Raw genomic sequence first — 24027 nt, 5'->3', positions numbered from 1 at the left:
TGAAGTTTAAAAAACAGTGTGAGCTTTCGAGAAATACTTCTTTTGTAACCAGGATTCTGACAAGTTCTCCCTCTTCAGGCAAACATAAATACCCTGGATATGTGTCCTTCCTTCTCCTTTCTACCATGCCAACACAAGCCTAGGAATATATCTGTCTTTCTGCAAATAAATACACCCGCTTTAGTCCCCAGGTGAAGAATCCTGATTCATTGTCCCGGAAAGGAAGTCTCCCCAGCTCAGACGCCTGAAAAACAGATCCATTGGGAACCCTAGGTGGACCTCACTAGAGGAGTGCCTGGCCACTGTGTGGTAGCACGAGCCTGTACTTAGAGTTAGGAGACCTAGTATCTAGTCTTGCTTTGACCACATGTATTTCTGTGATTTTGAGCAAATTAGTTGCCACTGGATGCTGTGAAGGCAAGGGACCATGTTTGTCCAGCATGTAGGATACTTAGTAAGAACTCAGTAATAAATACTAGTTAAATGATGTTTGTCTTCCCGGGCTTTGGTATTCTCCTCTAAAGTTGGAGAGGTTGGGCTACCTTCTAGCTCCAGTGTTCTGTGTTTCTTCTCACTACATCTACTCTTTCTTGATTCCGTGCCTTTATTAGGGCTGAGCTGAACTGGCTTCCTCCTTCCCCCCTTTCAAAAACCACAAAAAAAACTAAAGACACTGAACTTGCCTGTGACCATGGCCCTTTAAATAGCCAAAGTAAAACTGGGTTGCCAGGTGAACTTTACTCCATTTCCTTGTCCATAATGATTCTCTGTGGTACTTCACAAAGACCCAGGCATCCCCACCCCAGCCTCATAAGAGGCATTGTGAGATCAGGAGAAAAACAAAATGGCTCTGAAATACTATACAAAGCAAGAAAGCAAAGATCTTTCTAGTTAAACCCCAGAAGAACTGAAGAATTCGTGTGTGTGTGTGTGTGTGTGTGTGTGTGTGTGTGTGTGTGTGTGTTTGCCTGCCTTTTGATTTGCACATTCCCCACTCTCAGCTCTGGCTCTTTTGTGTCATAGAATGTTGGCATTTTAAGGGATCTTAGAGCGTCCAGAGACATTGAGTGACTTTCTCCAAAGTGACAGAGAATCCAAATTTCTGACTTCCAATAAAATGCCCTCCGTGCTAACTTGATAGGGTCAGGACAGTCTATTTCTTCACTGAATAGAAGAGATGACCCGAAGCCAGGATCAACACGGGGCCATGCAGGGCTACAAAGACCCTAGACCCTAGTAGGGAGGCTCCCCACAGGATGCACGTGTGGATGCATGTGTGTGCTGGTGCCCCGACTGCACAGACCTCCTCCTCGGGTCTGTTTCAGCAATGCAAACCTCACAAGAGGCCTGTGTGCGGCAGCAATGGCAAGACCTACCTCAACCACTGTGAGTTACATCGAGACGCCTGCCTCACTGGATCCAAAATCCAGGTTGATTATGACGGACACTGCAAAGGTAAGAAGTGCCTCCCAACTCCAGCCAGAGGAGCCAGAGGACAGAGCAGTGTGGCCTGGTTGCCCAGAGTCCTCTCCACTTGACCACAGCACCCGATGCCACAGAGACCACCCAGCTACTTGGAGAGGCAGCCTCTTGGCGCTCATGAACCTACTGGGTTTGCACTGGATAGCCCAGGCCTCTGCCCAGGGTTTCCTGCGTCAGAATCCCAAGGGGGGTTCCAGTACTTTCTGCAGTAGATAGGGGACCATGTCAATAGTCAATAATAATAAGGAAGTGTTTACATGAATTCTATACCTTTTTAAAAAGTAGGTGAATTTCACTTTTTAAATTTGGGCACCTCTCAGCCCTGCTATATATATTTCCTCTATTTTGCACTCAAACCACTGCCATTCAGATAAGATTGGAGGGGGTCTCAACCTCCTTGCTAATTAGATACCAGTTCCTTACCAAACAGCAGCCCTACTCAGCCCCTCTCAGCCTTGAACTGCCCTGGAGAAACAAGCTGTTTCCTGTGTGTGGGTCTCCACTCCATTTCCCTCTCTATAATAATTCCATATGAATTCTCCAAGTCCCAGCAACGCAACCCTACCCCACAAACCTAATAGGAGGAGGTTTGAGACTACAGGGCAACTCAGTGGCCTAAAAATGTGAAACAAAGCAGGGAAGAAAAGATCCCCATTCATAGGCCCTGGAAGAAGGAAAGGAGACAGGAACCCAGGACCAAATGATGAAAATGTTGCAAGTGGCCCCTGTAGTGTGGGATGATTTTAAACCTAGCAAAACACAGACATGTTCTTTTGTCTTCATTCTGCATTATGCATTTTCTCCTTTTGTCTTGCAGAGAAGAAATCTGTAAGTCCATCTGCCAGCCCAGGTGAGTGTCTATTTTTCCTACAGTGTGCATTTTAGGGAGGAAATTCTTTTCATGAAGGGATTTTGTGTTTCACATTCCCTGCTGAAGCCCATAAGATCTGTGTGTTAGAACTTGTGAGCCAGAACTGGTCATTCCTCAACACAGCTCAGAAAAGCTGCAAAACTGCATTTTTTTGTGCTTGACATTTGAAGCAGCTGGTTAGGTTGGAATGTTGGCTGTGTTGTCCATTTTTGCTAAGTAGTGATTGCATTAAAAGGACAGGAAAGCCACTGAGTCTTTCTTTCAATGATCTGTAAGACATGCTGATGTCACAGGACTAACAGAATCAGAAGGCACAACTTGTTTGAAAGGGGATCATTGGAAATGCAAGTAGGAGTTTTTCCATGATTTTCTATGAATAAAAATTAAAATTTCATTGTTACAGTTACAGAAGATTTAGCATATACTTTTCTTCAGATCTTTGCAATAATCTTGTGAGGTAGACCTTATTGTAATGACCTCATAGGTGAGGAAATTGATGCTCAGAGAGGTTAAGTGAGTTTCCTGAATTACACAGCTTAGAAGTGGCAGAGTGGGGAAAATTGCCCAGATTTACATTCCTCTGGCTCAGGGCCCTTTTCACATCCCAACATATGTTGTCTTCCAGAAATTTCCTTTTGTCAAGGCTTTCCTTTCTCTTTTACCTCATCTACCCAACTCTCAGTCCCACCTGTTATTGCCATGTGTCTTAGAACAGCTGTCCAGAGCAGGGTTTCAGCATGGCCCTTTCTTGACCTTGTGTTCTGTGGTTTAGGACAAAGGATAATGCAGACAGTGTAAAATTTTAAGTGGGAGAAGATTTGATAGACCCAGTTGGTAAAAGGAAAAAGCTATGGAGAATTTAAAATCTTGTGGCATAAAAAATTGTCATGTGCTCCTTCATTCACTTATTATTTCAGCTCATCTTTGAGCCAAGAGAGCTATTTATTGATTGATTGATTTTTTTCCCCCTCAGCTTCCTTAGTTAATGAAAATAGTCCTTTATTTTTCCGCTCTGCGTTTTTCTCACCTAAGCAACATAGTTTCTCTGTTTCAATATTCTCAATTCTTATAATTTTTTTAGAAACATAAGCTTGAATCCTTGCTTAGATACTTTCTAATTGTGTACCCTGGGTTGACTCCTGTAAAATGTGTGTGATAATCTCGTGTCCCTGGAGTACTGTAAAAATTCAATGAGATGTCACATGCAGAGCCCCAGGCACTGAACCTCCCATGTAGTGGATGCTGGGTGACATTGGGGTCTCACTGCTCAGCTGACCTCACTCCCTTTTCCTGCAGTCGTTTGCTATCAGTCCAACCGGGATGAGCTCCGGCGTCGCATCATCCAGTGGCTGGAAGCAGAGATCATTCCAGATGGCTGGTTCTCTAAAGGCAGCAACTACAGTGAAATCCTAGACAAGTACTTTAAGGTAATCCAGAATTGGGGTCAAAGACTCTTCAGCTCCAGGGGCACCTGGGTGGCTCAGTCGGTTAAGCATCTGACTCTTGATTTCAGCTCAGGTCATGACCTTGTGGTTTTATGAGTTTGAGCCTCATATTGGCTCTGCGCTGACAAAGCAGAGCCTGCTTGAGATTCTCCCTCTCTCTCTGCCCCTCCCCTGCTCGCACTCTCTCTGTCTCAAAAATAAATAATAAAATAAAATAAATAAAATAAAATAAAATAAAATAAAAATAAAAAGACTCTTCAGCCCCAAAGAGATACTTCCTCTCCCATCACCAGATCACATCTCCCCATTGTTCCATGAAGCTGTGACAGTTGCTTTCTGGCCTGCTTGATCAGTGGGATTCCAGCAGTAGAGCCCTTGGGATCTAATGTACATGTATGTGGCCAGGTTCTGTCCCCCTACCCTGTATGTATCCCCCTACCCTTTACCTTATAGAGCTGGCTGTTGATACAGTATACCTTTTGATCTCACCTATACCTAAGCCACTTCAGCATCTTTCCCACCTGGTCTGACATTTCTCTAAATCATTAACTTGACTGTCCCTGGCCTGTAGAGTGCTTCATCATCTAGGAAGAGTCAATGGACTGGCATTTCATGGTTCCAGGATTTTTCATTAACCTAGATATTGCTTGTCCCATTATTTAGTTTAAGAGACAGGTTGTTCCAATTGGAGATAGGAGAGATTCTGCTTTGAAAAAGATTGGAAATAGTATTTAGCAATGAGTGGAGCTCCCATGGCATGGATATTTCTCAGAGAGCTTGAGACAGTTGTTGGAAGAAGCAGTGAAGGGTGCTCTTCCAGCTGATTGACAAGAACACAGATACACACATACATACATCATACCCAGAGATAAAAATACCACAAGCAGAAGCATGCACACACACATCCCACATAGAGAGATGCACACCCCAGACAGAGACACAGCTACTCACAGACACACATTCAGATACCCACATTCCCACATAAGCAAAAAGCTCCCTTTACTTACAGACACGCATCTCTGGGTGGATGCCCTCAGATGCTCATCTGCAGATGTACATGTTCCCAGGTGCCTCCAGGGCCTGCCATCTCAAGCCCTAACCTGCCTGCATTCAGGAGCAACCCCAGGCACATGAAGGATTTCTTGGCAGCTCTGTGTCAACACCAGCCTAGTCTGTGGATTCCTCTTTCTCACTGACATTAATGGACCCTACAGATAGAGAAATACTGAATGTTTGGTCATTTCAGAGTTTGCTTGTGTTCCTGTCTTTAGAGAGCTCTCTCTCCTGTGGCAGAAGGTATGTCTCTCTGGGTTCCAAGTGTTTGAAGAAACAAGCTCCCTTGGCTCTTGTTCATGTGGACAAGAAAGCACAGCCCTTCTCAGTCTATCCTCTATGTCAACCCCCCAACATTACAGGGCCCTTGGGGCAAGGGTGGTTCCTCATCTACACAGAAAAGCGTTATAGTACTGAGCCAGGAGAGTCACACAGGAGCAGAAAGAAACTTGAAGAAATTGATTTTTCAGAAGCTGAGTGAGCAGCACCTGCCAGGTCATTGTATACAGTGACTTTGCCATGGCCATGAAGGCCCAGGAGGCCACTGGTTCCAAGGGGCCTCTTGGGACCTTGTAATCATTCTTAGTGGCCTCTTGGTGGCACCCTGCCTCAGGCATCAGTGACACCTGCTATTAATTTGATTCTCAAGTGCTTGGGACCCACGCCCCCCTTGACGCCTGTCCACCTGTCCTGGCAGTAACTTCTCTAACAGGCCCCTATGTGAGACCCCTTGAGAAAGTGGCTTTCCTCTAGGGCATTCTCACTCCCGACCAATAAAGCTTCATCATGACTGACACAACGCTCGCTTCTCCCAGACACTCTGGGAGTGTCTTCTAAGAAAACAGGGATTTTACTATCTATTTTTTGATGATTATTGGAGTCCTGTGTGGTGCAGTCGTCAAAGAGAGATTCCTTCCCTCTAGGCAAACAGCTGTCTCTTGGTGAGAGATCTGATATCTCACAGAAACTGTTTCTGAACCAGTGAACTGCCCTTTAACCCAGCTGGCATTCCTTACGTCAAAATTAGTTGAAAAGAAAATCTAATCAGAATTTGGATAAGATGAAAACCAGACTCTCACTTCACCTAGTAATTCATTAATGATTTCTTAAGTGAAAGTGTAACAGAATGAAGAGGGCAGGCAGGTGGAGAGAGCCTTTCATGGCCATGTCATACACACACCCCTTCTCGGTGGTGGACTCCTGGTGGCCAGAGCCAGAATTGGAGCCAGACTTCTTATCTCCTTGACTCTGGTATCATGTTCCCCATATCACCACAGATGCTGTGTGTGAGTGAGTGTCTGGCCTAGCTCATCCTCTGAACAGTCTCCAAACTTGCAGTAAGCCCCAAGCATGGGTTTCGTATCACACATCTTCCCGCCTTTCTACAACCCTACAGTTACATAGAAGAAAAGGGTGCTACATCACATACAGAGCTGGGAATTGCAGGCATACAGAGGTACTATGCCTTTTGTAAGTGGTTAGCTGAATAGAGGCTGAGTGAATTAGGTTGGTTCGTTGTCCAAGATCAAAACCCCCTAAGTATGCCCCCCCCCTCCAGGCAGTCCAGGCTGTTTCTGGGGTGGGTACCAGACCTCTTTTCCTATGGATTCCACATACAGCGCTGGCCTGGGGAGACCTGGCTGGGCCCTTATGAGATGAGCGTGCACACAGGCTGGCCCTCCCCTCGGCTTCAGGCCTGGATTGTGGCCTGAGTGAACTGTGTGCACTCAGCACTGCCTTTTGGGAGCTGGCTGGTCTGTAGCCACCAGGTTCCTGGTGCCCCCAGGCACTGCCTGGCACTGGGTCTGCAGCCATGGCTGCATGGCTCGTCTTCAGACTCTCACTCTCAACAAGCTGTGATGGTGTTGGGGTGTGTGAGGGCTGCTTCTGTCTGTCCAGCACTTGCAACGTTTGTATTCAAGAAAGTCCTATACTGCTAAGAATGACTCCTGCCCAAGCTTATTTCATTTCTCTCCATTAATTAATCAAGACTTCACAAGGTGAAGGGCAGTTTCCTCAGGGGGAACATCTGAGACCTGTTCCTAGAAAATTTGTCAAGAATGATAAAAAGGTACTAAGCAAGGGCTGACATAGTTGTTTTGTACATGCCTGTCATTATGTATATCATGGAAAGATTTACAACCTTATAGCAGAGTACATGTGACACATGACAGGCATGGAAGGAGAGTCCCTTCTACCGGGAAGCCTGGACAGACTTTTCTTCAGAATCCCTTATATCATCTGGTGAGCCACCTTCAACGTAACATGGGAATGCTGATAATTTCCCAGGGCAGCAGTCTGAGGCAGCCTATGGAAAGAATTTTTCCTAAAAACATTTTTCCTCCATTGAAACTATCTAGGAGGGCAGCAACATCCAACTTAGAATTTGATGGAAACTTGAAATCGACACCCTCTTCCAGCAGCTAGGGCCTGGGCATTTTGAATGGTCCCAAATGGCTATGGTCTGGGTTTAGCACCTTGCCAAGGAGGGGATAATGCCTGAGCTCACTATACCCTCACCTTGTGCTCGTGGGATGTCAGGTAGGTCATGAGGACAGCCTGTGTCGGTAAGCCAAGGACACCTACACATGTCTGTGGTGGGGCCCAGAGCAGAGGGGTGGACCACCCCTGCCTGCAGGTTATCAACTCGGGGCCTTTGCTTGCGACTTCTCACTGCTGTGCTTGGTTAGGGGCACCAGTGTGAGTGTGAAGCATGACAGCAAGCCAGGGAAATAAGCAGCAAGAAGTGGTCATGTGACTCCCAGAGTGAGCTCTGAGGGTTGCCTGCATTGTTGTTCCCAAGTAGCTTGTTAGAAATATATATCCAGGGGCACCTGCGTGGCTCAGTCAGTTAAGCATCCGATTCTTGATTTCGTCTCAGGTCATGATCTCATGGTTCATGAGATCAAGCCCCAAGTTGGGCTCTGTGTTGACAGCATAGAGCCTGCTTGGGATTCTCTCCCTGCCTCTCTGCCCCTTCCCCGCTCATGTGTGCATGTGCGCACACTCTCTCCCTGTCTCTCAAAATAAATAAATAAGCTTAAAAAAAAAAAAAAAGAAATAGACATCCTGGGCTCTGCCACAGAATCTGATTCATAATGTTCATCAAGGTTTGAGAGCAGGGTATGGTGGCTGGCTTGAACCCAGATGTTAAAGAGGAGAATGTCTGTGGGACGGCGTCAGGGATGAGGCTGTAGGGGGTTCTCCAGCACCCCAGGTGCCTGGGTAACACAGGTCTGTGTTCCCACTGCCTTCTGAGCAGGGTGTGGGTTTGAAAGGCCCCCAGTGGCCTCTGCCCACACACTTTCAGTCTCTCATCTTGGGGTGCTGGTACCTTCCCTGGGGGCCCCAAGTCTTCAAGCCTTTGTTGCAGTAGGTGTGAGGCCAAGGCAGGGTTGGAATGGGTCAAGAGCCAAAGATGGGTCAAGCTGAGAGGGAGACAGATTACAAAATGTTCCTGAAAGTGCTCTTTATCCCCTTTCCAGAACGTTGATAATGGTGACTCTCGCTTAGACTCCAGTGAGTTACTGAAATTTGTGGAGCAGAATGAAACTGCCATCAACATCACTACCTATGCCGACCAGGAGAACAACAAGCTGCTTAGGTGAGTGCAGTTGAGGGGTCAGGGAGGGGCCCATGAGGGGAAGGCTGGATAGGAAAGGGGATTTGAACCCCTTCCTACCTGCAGAGGGGCCACCAGTGCCAGTGAGAAGTAAAAAGCAAAACAGGAATTCTGTCCTGGTCTATTTTGTGAACATTATGAACTAATATATTGAGCACCACTGGTATCTGATCAAATAGTTGTTGTTTTGCCAGAACTTACAAGGAATAGAAGAATGTAATTTTAAAGTAAATTATCAAGGTCACGTCAGAGCAAGTGTGTTTCTGAGTGTCATGATAATGTTTTAATGGTTAATTTTTGGAAGGAATTATATCACCGTATTATTCAACTATAAGTCTAAAATAGCTTTAGTTCTGACTTTTAAGATAATTGGTGTTATTTCATATAGAGAACCCTAACTGTCACAAATGTAAGCATGTCCCTGTCCTTTTCTGATATTATTCCAGAGCAAATATTAATAACAATTAACCCCTAAGAAACTTCTGCTGTACAGTACATCAGCTCCAGTACATCAGCAAGAATTAAAAATAGGAATAGCACCTCTTTTGTTCAGAAGAAATATAAAGCATGAAGCCCAGATTCTAGAATGATTCTCCCTTAGCAATATGCCATGGCCTTAGAATATAGTATCTGAAAATCCTTCATATTTTGATAACTTGAAATTAGATAATATTTTATTTTAAAGATCAATGTTTGATCTTCATAACATTCCAGTTAAGGAGGGCTCCCTGTCCTCATTTTACAGATGAGAAAACAGGCTCAGAAAAGTTGAAGAACTAGCTCAAGGCCATTTGGGTAATAACTGATTGAACCAAGGCTCACATCCAAGCCAAGGGGAGAGTGAGGGAACTAGGATTCCATAAAACTTTTCTAAACATTTCTCTTTCTAGATAGTGATAGTGATAATGCCTGCTTGAACTCCATAGTCTTTCAGATCCCATATTCCATTCCTATCATCTATTTGTCTCCCTTCTGTTTTGATTTTCCTAGTTTGGTTGACTTGACCAGTACCATGGGGAAAGGGAATTGCTCACAGAAGGTGCACAGGTAGTGAAAACATATGCCAATCAAAGTGAACACAACCATTCAGGAAACTTTAGTCTTCTTGGAAGAACATTTGAACAATGTAAATGATCTGACATCAAGTATAACCAAGTAAAGTCTGGATGCTCACAGGAGTCAGGTTGGATGATAGTTGTGGGAAGGCATGTAGAAAGTTCCTCAGTTAGCAGTTGTCTCCTTGGCCTCCTCTGGAGGCCCCACTTGTATGTGATCCCAATGCTTAGGTCCTTTCTGCGGGAGTGAATTCAGGGTCTTACTGACACATTTCTCCTGTGTTTTGTTTCAGAGGACTCTGTGTTGATGCTCTCATTGAACTGTCTGACGAAAATGCTGACTGGAAACTCAGCTTCCAAGAGTTCCTCAAGTGCCTCAACCCGACCTTCAATCCTCCAGAGAGGAGTATGCTTAACCTAAGAAATATGTGGAGTTGAAGGGAATGAGGGCATTTGGCAGGGGGCAGGGGGAGGGGCAAGATAGAATTGATGGAACTTTCCAGAGCTTGCTAAGAAAATTCCCTTTCACAATTCCAGACTGGGCCCCAGCCCATCAACTCTATGCTGAGGTTAGGATCCAACAATCTTTGGATCAATGGCATCATTTACTCAGATATGGTGCCTCTGAAGGTTAAGCAGAAGCAGGTCTTGTCTGGGAAAAGGGTAAGGTGCACAGACGATGGCCAAGATGTCCTGTTCCACTGTCACCCTAAACTGTTGCCCCTTATTTCTGGTCCCAACAGAGTGTGCCCTGGAGGATGAGACATATGCAGATGGAGCAGAGACCGAGGTGGACTGTAACCGTTGTGTCTGTGCCTGTGGAAACTGGGTCTGCACAGCCATGACCTGTGATGGTGAGCTGTGCCCCAGGCAGAAAGAAGGGACGGCAGGGAGAGGGCTTCCTTTGTGAACTCATCATGAGAGAAGTCAGGGTGGGGATGATGGAGAAGAGGGCAGTGGCCAGGAGCAAGGAAACTGGGGAGCAAGTGACAGACTACAACCTATAATGTTGGAGCACCCAGTGGGCAGCACTGGGACAAAGCACTTAGGCCAGACGCATTACGTTTGAAAATCACTCCAGAGGCTTGGCATAAGAGAGGTTTAAGACGCAGGGCAAGATCAAATGTTGATGTGAGATTGGAATCATCATAATAATAATGAAAGCAAATACTTAGTGAGAACTATGTACCAGGCACTCCACTAAGCACTCTACATATTAACCCACTTGATCCTTATGACAGCTTGGGAAATCTTATATGTAAAAGACTTAGGTGGTTGGAAAACAAAATGACTCCTGCTTGCCACCTATATCCAGCAGAGAAAGGAAAAATGTTCATAGACCCTCTTTGAATTAACAGAATTGGATAATGCCTAAAAAAAGAAAGTTGAGACATGGTTAGGGTGGATTAGAGAGATAGAGGTGTCAGAGAGTTTGGGGGACCAGTGCAGAAACCAAATGGCATGTTGGAATGATGCCAAAGATCAAAAGAAACTCTTGAATCAAAGCCAGGTTATAGGGGAAAAACAGGCGTAATTCGGAGTAGAGGAAAGACAGAAAAGGGTGAGATCAGGTCTAGAATAGAGAGTCACATTGGGTTTGAGAAGAAAAGTCAGTAGGAACCAAGCCCCAATCTGGAACCACCAGATGGGGTGAACTTAAAATTATACCTTAAAGAAACTGAGACAAGAAAGAACGGGATGGTCTTAGGATCATGTTCAGGAAGGTCAGGTAAGAAGGTCAGGAAATTGGGAGATAGAGGTCAAGGACCCAGAAGATGTTTTTCTAGATAAGAAGCCTAGGCAGCAGCAACAGTACAAATGGAACTCAATTGTACCAGGGGATCCCTAGTCTTTTACTGCCCAGGACCAAGTCTCTTCTCAAAGTGGGAAGGCAGGAAGCCAACACAATTCCAGAGACAAATGGAAGAGTAGGAAGAGGCTGTTTAGAGACAGAAATCCTAGAAATTTCTGGAAGTCAAAACTAAGGGTATCCAGACCAAGTACACAGCAGCTACTGAAGCCAAGAGAGAACATTTCAAAATACTACCCCAGCCTGCCTCCATCAGGAAGCATCTTACATTCATCTTCCCCAAACCCCCTGCAGTAGCTCCCCACATCTAACTGCTCCTGGCCTGGCTTTGTAAAGGTAGCCATCCATTTCTAAGATAGGCAGTTGTTAAACATCTGCCTTATGGAATAAGCCTGATCACCTGGATAATAAGCCCCATCACATGCATCAGACAAAACCCAAATGATCACCTCCATGGGACAATGCCCACTTCCACAGCCACACTGGACAGCTCGTCCTCCCTCTCTGGATGGCCAGGTTTAGAGCCCTGTGTGGGTATAAAGAGCACCACAGATGGTGGTGCCCCAAGGTGAGCATGTCTTGGTGTGTGGGCCACGGAGCTGAGAGGACATTGTAGAGGCAGCACTCCAGAGTCAGTACCTGAACGTTAGTCTGGTCTTAGATCAGAAATCTCAATGGGGCAAAGAAAAAGTGACATCAAGATATAAAGCCAGGTAGAGCCACAGCTGAGGGAAACTGCTGTGATTAATGCCAAACTCAGGAAGGCATGGCGGAGCAGTGTTTCCTGACGGCAAACACTATACTTGGTAAATGTACAGAGTCTATCCCAAACCTACTGAATCAAACCCACAAAAGAGCAGCTTGGGAACCTCCACTTTTAAGATATATTCTATGGGTTTTTTTTTTTAATCACCATTTAAGTTTGGGAAACACTGCTAGATATAGTGGCTATCAACCCTGCCTGCACATTGCAATCACCTAGAAACTTTACAAAATCCTGGTGCCCAACAATAATTAAATCAGAGTCTAAAAGTGGAATTTAAACACGTGTATTTTGAAAAGTTCTCCATGTGAATGGTTGAGAATCCCTAGCCCATAGGAACGTCCTGAGTCAAGACCCAGATATTCCCCATAGATTTTACAGCAGGGCCAGTGCCTGGCATGGATATACGTGCTGGAGCAGTCGGAGACACTAGGAACAGAGGCCGGGGTGGGGGGGTGGAAGAGATTGCTTGGTTCACAGTGTGTTACTTTGGAGGTGTCAGTTGAACTGGGACACTTCATATTCAGAGATATGCAGGCGGTTCACCTCTCCTTCCATAGGTTAAATGGGAGATGAAATTGAGAGCCTAAAAGGGAGATATTGGTAGGATCCCTAACTGGCTTCTATCAGTGAGCACTGCCCTGAGCTTTGGTTCTTCTTCCAGGAAAGAATCAGAAGGGGGCCCAGGCCCAGACAGAGGAGGAGATGACCAGATATGTCCAGGAGCTCCAGAAGCACCAGGTGAGTTGCAGACTCCATGCTGGCTCAGGTATTCCTGCTGCCACTAAGCCCTTCTGCCATTCAGATATCGCCTAATGCTCCAGATGTCCAAAGAGCCACTCTGTTCCATACAATAGGTCCTGAATGATAAACCTATGCTATCAAACCATGATACGGACAGTTCCCTAATGGAGTCCTGTGTGGTCCAGCAGGTCCCAACAGATGTAGGTTACAACTTGGTAAATTGCTTTATAAGCAAGAATTAGCCAGGTGGTGATTTGCAAATATGTTGGAAGTGGTTTGCAAATGAGCATGGTCTATGGAAGTGTTGCTGCTTCCTGTCACGACCAGTGCCAGGACCTGAAGACTGTGAGCTCCTTGAGGGCAACAAGCAGGAAATAAGTGAATGTGGACCACAATAAAAGATATTTCAGTTAAATGTCAAGCTGGTTAGAAAACAGCCTGGGATTTTCAAAACCGAGAGAACTTAGGGGTTCTGTTTCCTGGAGACTTGAGAAGATAATAAATAAGAATTCTGTTCAGGTTCTGTATCATCAAGTTGAAGATCTTCTTGGGGAAAAGGCTTTTGGCAGAATAGCGATTCACTGACATAGATGGTAAAGGCCTGGAGAGAAAACATGGATGTGCTGGACTCTTGGGCCTGTCTTGCCCCTGATTTACCATGTAGTTAACAAAGGACATTGTGCCTCAGATCACCTGTCTCTACACTGGGTCTGTTATACAAGCCTTCTCTCTGACTTAAGTTTTGAGAGAATCTAACAGTCACAAGAGCTGCTAAACTATTGAGATGAAATACTTGATTTCAAAATAATTATTAATATTAATAATGCTCAAAAATAAAATTGCTCATATTTATTGATGGTTTTTATATGCATTTTGTCATTATTGTCACTCATAATATAGAAACCTCATGTCAGTTTTGTTTTGTTTTTTAATTTATTTCTTTTGAGAGAGAGGCAGAGAGCGTGAGTAGAGGAGGGGCAGAGACACAGAATCCAGAGCAGGCTCCAGGCTCTGAGCTGTTAGCACAGAGCCCAATGTGGGGCTCGAACCCACAAGCCACGAGATCATGACCTGAGTCGAAGTCGGATGCTTAACTGACTGAGCCACCCAGGCACCCCCCTCATGTCAGTTTTTTAAGCAGAAGCTCCCAGCCTTTTGTTTTTCCATATTTCATCAGTCTTGAGTCTCCAGATGAGTGCAACCACATAAAAGAAGAAAAAAAAAACTTAATAGGAATTCCTTTCCTCTGGGGTGGGGAAATGATCAGAGTAGACAGTGAGGAGTGGATTATAATAGCTAACATTTTTACATGTCTGTTTTATGTGAGTTCCCTCAGAAAGAAGACGCTAAGGCAAGGACTTGAGTACAAATAGTTTATTTGGGAAGCAATCCTAGGAGACACTAGACAGGGAGGTGGGAAGCCAGCCCAGGAAGGGAAGGAAGCAATAAAGAGCGTCTACCAAGGCATGTTACCACTGTGGGCGTGTGGAGCTTAGTCCTATTGTGGATCTCTGGGAACAGAGTTCCCATTGCTGAGGGGGAAGGGAGAAGGCACGTTCCTACACAAACTCTCATCAGCCATTGGCAAGGGCTGCCACCAGCGACATGAATTCCCTGGCATTTCTGACCTGCCAACATGTGTGGGCAAAGCAGGCTCCAGCAGCCAGAGAAAGCCTCAGGCAGAGAGGTGCAGGTGCTGGCAGTAAGAAGCTGTACCCGTGTACTGAACTGCTAAAGGCAAGGGGCTATGGATGGAGAACCAACCGTGTCTGCTAGATGCCAGGCACTGTTGTTTTTTATTTCCTAATTAGTTTTTTTATTGAGATCTAATTTATATACCATAAAATTCACCCTTTTAAATATACAATCCAGTGGTTTTTATATATTCACAAGATCATCAACCATCACTACTACCTAATTCCAGAACATTTTCATTATCCCACAAAGACACCCTAGGCCCATTAGAAGTCATTCCCCATTCTGTCTTCTCCCAGCCCCTGGCGGCCACTCATCTACTTTCTAACTCTATTTCGATTTGCCTATTCTGGACATACACAAATGGAATCATACAGTATTTGGCATTTTCTGTTTGACTGCTTTCATCTAGCATTATGTTTTCAAGTCTATCCTTGTTATAGCATAGGTTGGCACTTCATTCCTTTTTATGGCTACATAACATTCCATTGTATGGATATACCACATTTTGTGTATCCAGTCGTCAGCTGATATTTAGGTTGTTTCCCCTTTTTTGCTATGATGAATGATGCTGCTAGGAACATTCTTGTTCCAGTTTTTGTGTGGACTTATGTTTTCAGGTCTCTTGGGTATATACCTAAGAGTGCACTTGCTGGATCCTATGGTAACTCTGTGATTAATCTTTTGAGGGCTGCCAGACTGTTTTGCAAAGTGGCTGTACCATTTCACATCCTTGCCAGCAGTGTTGCTCTTTTTTCACAAACTCACCACATTTGTCATTGTCCATTATGTTTTATTTTAGCCATTGTACTGGGTGTGAAGTGGCATCTCATTGTAGTCTTGACTTGTATTTCCCTAATGACTAATGACGTTGAACATTTTCTCATGTGCTTACTGGCCGTAAGTAAGAAAGGCTTCTTTGGAGAAATGTGACACTGTTGTAAGAGGTGGCACTTTATTACCCTCACTTTGTAGTTGAGGACATTGAGGCACAGAAGTTTTTATAACATGGCCAAAGTCCCCCAGAAAATAGCATGTCCGTGACTCAAGTTCAGACAGTCTGCCTCTAGAACCTTTGTTCTTAACACCTCTCTGGACTGGGATCCAGAATATCTTGTAGCACTTGCATCTAGTATCCTTTTCTTCATTTTTAAAATGAGGATAATCATGTTTGACCTGTTGTGTCACAGGCGTTCAAGTGGGCTCAGCTACTAATTCAGTGACAGCCCCTATGTGACCATGTCAAAAATAAGACCTGATCTTTGCCCTCAGGTTCTTCTCATCCACAGAGGAGACAGACAAGCAAACAGAATGAAAATTTAGCACAAGCATGGATCTGTCAATGCTATATAAAGTCTTGAGGACTAGATAGATACCAATGATTCTTTTTTTTTTTTAATTCACAATGCTTATTTTCTCCTGCATCTCAAAGGAAACAGCTGAAAAGACCAAAAAAGTGAGCACCAAAGAGATCTAAAGAGGAGGCATCTGGGAAGGGCGTCCAGAGCCTGGCACCTTCTTTCACTTCAGCGCTGAGTTCAGTATATCCAAGTGTCTGCTACAATTGCCGAATCACCAGTATTTGCTTGTATAGCAATGAGTTTTATTTTGTCTATTTGTTTTGCAGTAAAGGAAATGGGGGTGGCTGGCGAGGAGGGGAAGGGCCATAGCCTTCATTTCTAGGAGTGCTTTGAGAGAAACTATAAATGGTGCTCAGGGGCTGGAGACAAGTAAGGAAACTGCATCAGGGTTGGGAGAGGAGCAGATCTGAACCACGGTCGGCCACGGCTATAAACGTCCTGCAGGGAGTGCGAATGATGCCAGAGAGAACTTTGCAGGCTGCCCCAGAGGAGGGGTCTGGCAGAAGCCCAGTGGAGAGGAACACATTCTGCGTCCAGCCCTTCCTGTCGCCATCAGCATAATAGACGTCCAGCATCTGTGCTTCTCATGGTCCCAACCACTGCCTCTAGATACACAGCCACCCTTCTCGTTACCCAGTTGTCCCTTAGGCTTGGAGTTTCTGGGAGGGTGCACACAAATGATGCAGATACTTGTATAACTTTGAGCCCCTTAGAGACCTAACCAAATTTTTAAGATACTTTTTACCAAAGGTGCTATTTTTCTGTAAAACTTTTTTTGGCAAGTTGACTTCATTCTTCAATTATTATCATTATATTATTGTTGTGTTTTAATATTTTATTTTCTTGACTAGAAACTGAGCTTTTGTAATTATTTTTCAGTAGTCCTGCCATTTCAAAGGAGGGAGAGTTTGGGGTTCTTTTCTGGTGCAGGGACCACTATAACCAAGACTCCTCCCACCCTGCCACATACTAGATGCAGCCCAGAATTGTGTCCCCCTGGCTTCCAGTGGATCAGCAGTCTGCCAGCAGGTGCCTCAAACAGAAGCCAGGGAATACAAATCATCTCCATACAAAGCTTTTAAGATCTAAAAAGCTAATTTGTTTCCATTTATTATGATAAGTTCATGCAAATCAGTATTCCAAAGAATGGAGACAAGTGCAGCCAAGCAAGGCTTAGATATCTGTGCTTAGATGTCAATATGTTTGTTGGTTCACCACTAGGAGAGTGATTTGGCCCTATCTCTTCCTATTTCTGGGCCTCAGTCTCCTCAGTGAGCAAGTAGGAATGCATTAATCTCAATTTGATAAATTACAAATTCTCTGGTTCTGATCATTGGTCCAGAAGGATACAGGTTCCTATGACTTTCCTTCTCCTTAGGATAAATGAAACCTTACTGTTGCAACAAAAGAGTCAGGTGGCCAAAATCCAGATGACCAAATCTGACCTCAGTCTGCACGGCTGCACTGGTTGTGCGGTGATGTAGTACCCTCTCCGGTAATGTCTGCCCAGGAAGAGAATGGGAAGGAGAACTACTCCACTTTGTTGAAACTTTTGCATTCCATCTTTAACCTTCTTGGAAACAGAAATAGCTTTCCCTTTCAAGATGAGGACAAAAGGTGGTTTCACCTTTTAAGAGGGGGGAGGGAATGGAAATTGAGTCTTAAAACTGTGATTGGGGAGAAGACCATTGTTCCTGTGTTTTGGACTCTGTGATGATTAACCCCACTATTTACCATGTATAAGATGCATTTGGAATAACGAAGATTAAAAACTTGACAAAAGCGCTCATCTTCAGAAAGCAGATGGGGAATTGTATAGATTGCACTGCATGGGCAATACTGAGAATGTTGTGCTGAATGTGGAATTGCCTCTAAACAAGTTTCCTTGTTCTCCTTTGAAAGGAGAGCATTCTGTTTTGTTTAGAATTCTGACCTTTTAGATACATCCCATTTGAAAGCTCTCTTTGAGCCCTACTTGTGCACTCTGAAATGCACCTCCCTGTCCAGTTGTCTTGGAGAGCTCCCACAGCACACCTTGATCAAGTTTTGCCAGCTCTTGGACATTGAGACAGAGGGCAGGCGTGCCAGTTTGTTTAAAGCTAGAATCCAGAGTGTCTCCTCACCAGTTACATTTAGGACAGTGGCTGCCATTTAAGATTACCCTACCCTGCACCACGGAATTCCCAAGAGCAAATCTGCATTCCTCCTGTAAATATGGACGCTATTGTCTGCACCACAGAATCACACGATCTGATGACCATTCATGGAAAGCTGCTAAATAGCCTAGTTTGGGGAGTCTTGCATGGAGCTTTGTATGGAGCAAATAGGATTAAATTGGGTTCAGTTCCTCCAGCTCTCTACAAGCACAGGGCTTAGACTGCAAGCTTCCTTGGGCTTTCTCAATGTGTATATGATTTTATTAATATATTGCAGTGTCTGTTAAGATTCAGTGTTCATGGAAACCTTCTCACATGCCATGACTCTGGACTCCATCACTGTTTTGGGAAAGCAGGGCTTCTCCACCTGCTAATAAGCCCATGTGAACAAGTCTGAATGTCTTTCCTTTACACTTAAGTTTTTAATCAAATGTCAAGCAGCAATTTGAACAGGTTTCTGTTGCCTATGTGTTTGTGAAATGTATTTGTATTTAGTAGGCTTCCATATTGCATTTAACTTGTTTTTGTAACTCCTGATTCTTTTTTTCTTCCCTTTTTTTTTTTTTTTTGGATACTATTGATAAATAAAGAAATTAAAATAGTAATTGTGTTGTTTTCCTTCCCCTGAATTAAGACTAAATAAAGTTGTGAGAACATTAACCATTTACCTCATAAAAGTCGATTTGGCTTTCAGGAGCCTTAAAAGAGGTCTGAAGAGTTTTTCCTAATAAAACCTTGGGACTGCAGCTGGGAGGGCAAATTTACTTAGGGACTGACAGAACAAGTTTATTTAAAAGGATCCTGGAGGCACCTGCGTGGCTCAGTCAGTTGAGCATCCAACTTTGGATTCAGGTCATGAATCCAGGTTCGTGGGTTCAAGCCCCACATTGGAGCTCGAATTCTGTCTCTCTCAAAAATAAACATTAAAAATTTAATATTAAAAAATAAAAGGATCCTGGACGGTGGGTCTGGAGTAGGAAATGATGAGAAGTCAGAAAGCATTCCCTTTTTTTTTTTTTTAATTTTTTTAATGTTTATTTTTGAGAGAGAGAGACAGCATGAATGGGGAAGGGGAGGGGGGGGGGGAGATACAGAATCCAAAGCAGGCTCCAGGCTCTGAGCTGTCAGCATAGAGCCCAATGTGGGGCTTGAAGTCACGAACCCCAAGATCATGACCTGAGCCGAAGTCAGACACTCAACCGACTGAGCCACCCAGATGCTCCCAGATAACATTCTTATATTGGGCAGAGGTTAAACTAAATGGCTCCTAAAGCCCCTGAAGGTCCTATGAGACTGGAATGAAACCAGGTAAGGCTGGCTGCAGGTGAACCTGCATGAGAAGCCAAGTCAACCTGGAGATGTGGCACAGGGTGCCAAGGTCTAACTGGACAGCCTTAATGGCTTTCACCTGATACATACCCCATAAGGACAAACATTTCCAAGTGAAGTGAATGTTGGCTGGTTAAAACCTATTCTGCTCCACCTTGGAGACACATGACCATTACTTGCTTTCTGCCTCCCTACCCGAGTCTTACAGATACCATGCACTCCACACCCCCAATAATTATGTCTTCCAAAAGTGCTCATTCCAGTTGGTTGAGGTTTACACTTTCTTAATTTTAATCTTCTGTGGAGAAGTCTTGCTTCTCTAAAATTACAGCCAAATCCCTTGATTGGATTTGGGGTATTACTCAAATGTTAATCAAATATTAAAAGGCAAACTCTGGTTATGTTATTGCAATAGACTACTGGTCTCATTAATCAGTTTGATTCTTCAAATCTTTATTCTCAGAAGGAATTTTAAACCAAATTTGAAGAGTACCTTGTCCACAGTCACTTTTAAATTCTGGCTAGCCTCCCCCAATCTTCCGTGCTCTGGGAACACTGCTTTTACAATATTTATGTGTTAAGAAGTGAAAATGAATTAAAAATAGCCTGAAAGAAGCTTAATTCAGATGGTATGGTTCCTATAATCAAATGTGTTATTATGAATTGTGCAAATTAATACAAATTACTTTGATTAGCTTTAGTTTTAGAGTCCCTGTGTCAAATTCTCATCAGTCCTCTTGAATTATCTCTGAAATAAGGGGGAGGAGGGAGGAAGGAAAAAGAATGAATGGGTGGATAGCTCCAAGCAGATGCCATCAGAACCCTGGAGTAAATGTAGCATGGATGTGTGATGTGAAGAGGAAATCAGGACCACTGCTGGAGAAGGCTATTCCATGCTGGACCACAGGAGGCATCATGTTGCTGCCCTAATGAGACAGTCTTGCTGTCAACAGGAGGTAACTGAGTTCATTTTTAAAAATTATTTAACACATTTATTATTGAAAAGTAATATGGTAAAAAAAACATGGTAAAAACTGTCAAAATGCAACTAAAAAATCCATCCTTTTGGGGCACCTGGGTGGCTTGGTTAGTGAAGTGTCCGACTTTGGCTCAGGTCATGATCTCAAGGTTCAGTTTGTGGGTTTGAGCCCCGCATTGGGTTCTGTGCTGACCGCTCAGACCCTAACCCGAATTCTGTGTCTCCCTCTCTCTCCCCATCCGCTGCTGGCACGTGCTCTCTCTCGCTCAAAAATAAATAAACATTAAAAAAATGTTTTTTAAATCCATCCTCTTAGAGGGTGTGTATATTGACAAAGTTGCTTATAATTACTGATTGTCCTTCAAAGAAATTATACCTATTTACATTCACACCAAAAATATACAACTTAGCGTCTATTTCCTACATTTTTGCAAGCACTGTGTCCTTAAACTTTTGGGCCTCTGATAGAGAAAAAATGGTAATTCATTTTTCTTTATTTCAAATTTATTTTATTACTCCCTTTGTGAGATTGAGCATCTTTCTATAAATTATTGGTTCTTGCCCTTTTCTTTCTTTCTTTTTCTATTGGTTCTTAGTCTTTTTCTAATTGGTTTGTAATGGTTCTTCATATATTGTTATTAGCCCTTTGTCTGTTATGACGGTGGCTAGACCTAGCAGTAGAAGCTCGGTTAGGAGGTGATTTCAGGAATGAGGTGAGAAATATGGTGATCTGAATTAAGATAATGGCAGTGAGGATTCACGGAAGGTTTAGGAGGTAGCAGGGACAGGAGTTGGCTATTGACTGTCTATGGGAGTTAAGGAGGAGGTAACAGTCCAGAATGACTCCAAGCTTCCAGCTTGGATAACTTGGTAGATAGTCATGCCATTTCCTGTGATTGGTAAGAGAACAGAAGATACTGCTTGGCTGGGGGAGGAAGGAAGGGAGGGATGGCGGGAGGGAGTAATGAAGGAAGGAAGGAAGGAAGGAAGGAAGGAAGGAAGGAAGGAAGGAAAAGTAGGAAGGAAGGGAGGAAAAAATGAATTACATTTTCCACAAATTGAATATGAGTTACTTTAAGACATCCAAATGGAGATACCTTGTGAGCAGTTGGATAGATTTCTGGAAGAGTTTCTGGAAGAGCTCTCAGCTCTGGAGGTACAGATCTGGGAATACACAGTGTAGAGATAGTATTCCTTTGTGTAGACAAGATGGCTATGGAAAATGTATCAAGTGAGGAAAAAAAGAAAAAAAATGTTGAGTTGAGAAGGTCCATCATAAAGAAAACTCTTTGGAAAAACTCTGGGCTTGTATATTTCTCCTGCTTCCTCATGGCATCATTAACAAAAAGTGCACACAGAAAAAAGGTATAATGGGTTGAGTTCATATATGAGATTCATATACACAGCACGTAGAGAATTCACATGGGAAATGATACTGTGGATTCTATAGAGAGGTCAAAACTTAGAGCACGTATGGAATGGAGTAATACAACTTGCTGGAAAACAGGCTAAATGAACGTGGGAGAAAACAGGAAATGCACCCTGATGGTTATCACTGGAATACAGAGGTCTTATCTGACCTACTGTGGTCAGATATGAAACACCCAGAAACTGGATAAAATGAGGGCCTATAAAAAGAATGTATTGCCAGGAAAATAAGAGACAAGATTGTTAACAGATAAGAATGCAATATTTAACTGGGAAACTTGTATAAAATTGTCAAAAGGATGAAACATGTTTGAAAGGAAATTTTTGCCTTTAAAAGAAAAGGGACTTTATCCTTCTAATTCCTAGCCTAGTTTTAAATTATACAAAGTTAGCAGAATTTGTCATTTTCCAAGGAGCAGGGACAACTCAAAACAAAATGATCCAAAATTCTTCCACCAGACTCCACAGTAAAGCTGGTAGCCAGTTATATTTATATTCTCACATATTCTTTGTGTTTTGTAAATGCCAGTCATCCCTAGTCTCATGTTTCAACTTCTTTCTAATTGACCTGTATCGTAACAACATTCTTGTGATTGATACCTTATGGAGAGACAACATTATGTTTAACAACCAGGCTTCCTAGGTTTAAATCCTGGCTCTGCCTGACCCTGCCCTTCATACTCCTGGAAGTTATTTAACCTTTCTGTGCCTGGTTCCTCTTTAAAGAGGCATAATAACAGTACTTAACTCATCCTTTTTCTTTTCTTTTTTTGAGGATTCAGTGAGCTAATGTATACAAATTTTTTTGAATAGTCCGTGGCACAAAAAGAGTCCTATGTGTCAAGTATCATTTATTATTATCAATTATTTTAACCTATTATATTTTCTTATAAGTCTCACAATGAGCCTATGAAAAAGGTATTTTATAGATAAGGAACATACAGTTCATAAAATTTCGGGAACTTGTCTAAGACCATACAACTAGTGAGGAATAGAGTCAGGATTCACTGGGTGGGTCCCTCTCATACTCATTCTATCTTGCTGCAATGTTTCCCTTTATTTTATTTTATTTTTTTTAACCTTCAAGATTTTAATTTATAATTTAAATTGTATCACAGAAATCATACATAATGTGTTTCCCTTTATTTTAAAAATCATCACATCAATGTGAATCACTAATTCCTAATTAATGTTCTCCATTATGTAGTTGCTGAGCACATATAAGTAATTCGTAAGTTCCTTCATTTAGTTCTAATAACTATGTAAATCCTTTCACTTTTTTATTTTAAGTAGATATGTGAGTACAGTTCAGGCCAGGCCTCTAAAGTTCCCTGAAATGTGATCCCTGGTCCAACTTGGTCTCCCCATAGAGGATACATCCAAGAATCATGCCAGCCATTGTGGGTCCCCCACAACTTCTACCACACATCTCAAAGTTCTGTCCTGGTGAAAACTTACCTTCAGAATGCAGCTATCAATCTCCCTGGTGTGCCTTCTTCCTGTGACATTCTACATGGAGGTTTCAGAAGCAGATATACATCTTATCTCCACTGATATTATTTCATCACCCAAATCCACTGATTCAAAAAATTCAGGTTGTCAACCAATTAACATCTCTGGTTCTTTGACAATTTTCTGTGTTGGCTTTTGTCTTACATGACTTTTCCTTGTCTCTCCCATAACCTAATCTTGATTCCTACAGGGCCCAGGACAGATGTCATCCTCCAACCCCCACCATTTCCAAAGGGAACAAAGGAGGAGAATCTGCACAAAGAGCATTGAAAGGAGAGATTTGGAAGGTGACGTTTAGGAATAATAAAGACTGAAATCAACTGGACAAATCAGAAGAGTTTAAGAGTTAGTCTCACTTTCTTTGACTTTCCAAGATTTCTGTAGCCTTTGTCCAATAATGCCCAGAGAAGGCTTTTAGAAATATAATGATCCCATCTATAATCAGTTTTAGGAAGATGTCCCTTAGGTCTCCTTTTGTGTTGGCAAAGTGCCCATGTAATCTCAATACCAAGAGCAAAAAAGTGGCTTACAGGAAACCTGATCTGCCCTGACTCTCCAACAAATCATCACTGAAGCACCACATCAATGAAACATACACAATGTAGATAGTACATCAGGCTTTCAATCATCTTTCATTTTGCAGTTAAGGTTGTTAAATTCTACTCAGAGCATTTAACATGAGAGAGGCATAAGGTCAAATGAAAGTAAATCTTATAAATGAA

The 24027-nt window shown here is 43.2% G+C and overlaps 1 protein-coding gene across 2 annotated transcripts in view; it reads left to right on the top strand.

The window, feature by feature from the left end:
* FSTL1 (follistatin like 1) overlaps positions 1-23618 on the top strand; it is a 59228-nt gene extending 35610 nt beyond the window's left edge. The window contains exons 4-11 of one of the 2 annotated variants that reach the window (XM_060639871.2): positions 1326-1455; positions 2300-2332; positions 3650-3780; positions 8337-8455; positions 9822-9934; positions 10272-10382; positions 12766-12842; positions 23496-23618. In XM_060639871.2, coding sequence (XP_060495854.1) covers positions 1326-1455; positions 2300-2332; positions 3650-3780; positions 8337-8455; positions 9822-9934; positions 10272-10382; positions 12766-12842; positions 23496-23603 — 822 coding nt within the window. In that variant the 3' untranslated portion in view covers positions 23604-23618. Of the gene's footprint in view, positions 1-1325; positions 1456-2299; positions 2333-3649; positions 3781-8336; positions 8456-9821; positions 9935-10271; positions 10383-12765; positions 12843-15972; positions 18663-23495 lie in introns of those variants that run through there. The other variant, XM_060639872.3, reaches the window with a different exon arrangement.
* The last annotated feature ends 409 nt before the right edge of the window (positions 23619-24027 follow it).

Source organism: Panthera onca, chromosome C2 (genome assembly GCF_046562875.1).
Source record: "Panthera onca isolate mPanOnc1 chromosome C2, mPanOnc1 haplotype 2, whole genome shotgun sequence".
Classification (NCBI taxonomy): Eukaryota; Metazoa; Chordata; class Mammalia; order Carnivora; family Felidae; genus Panthera; species Panthera onca.
This window is presented reverse-complemented; position numbering and strand designations above follow the sequence as displayed.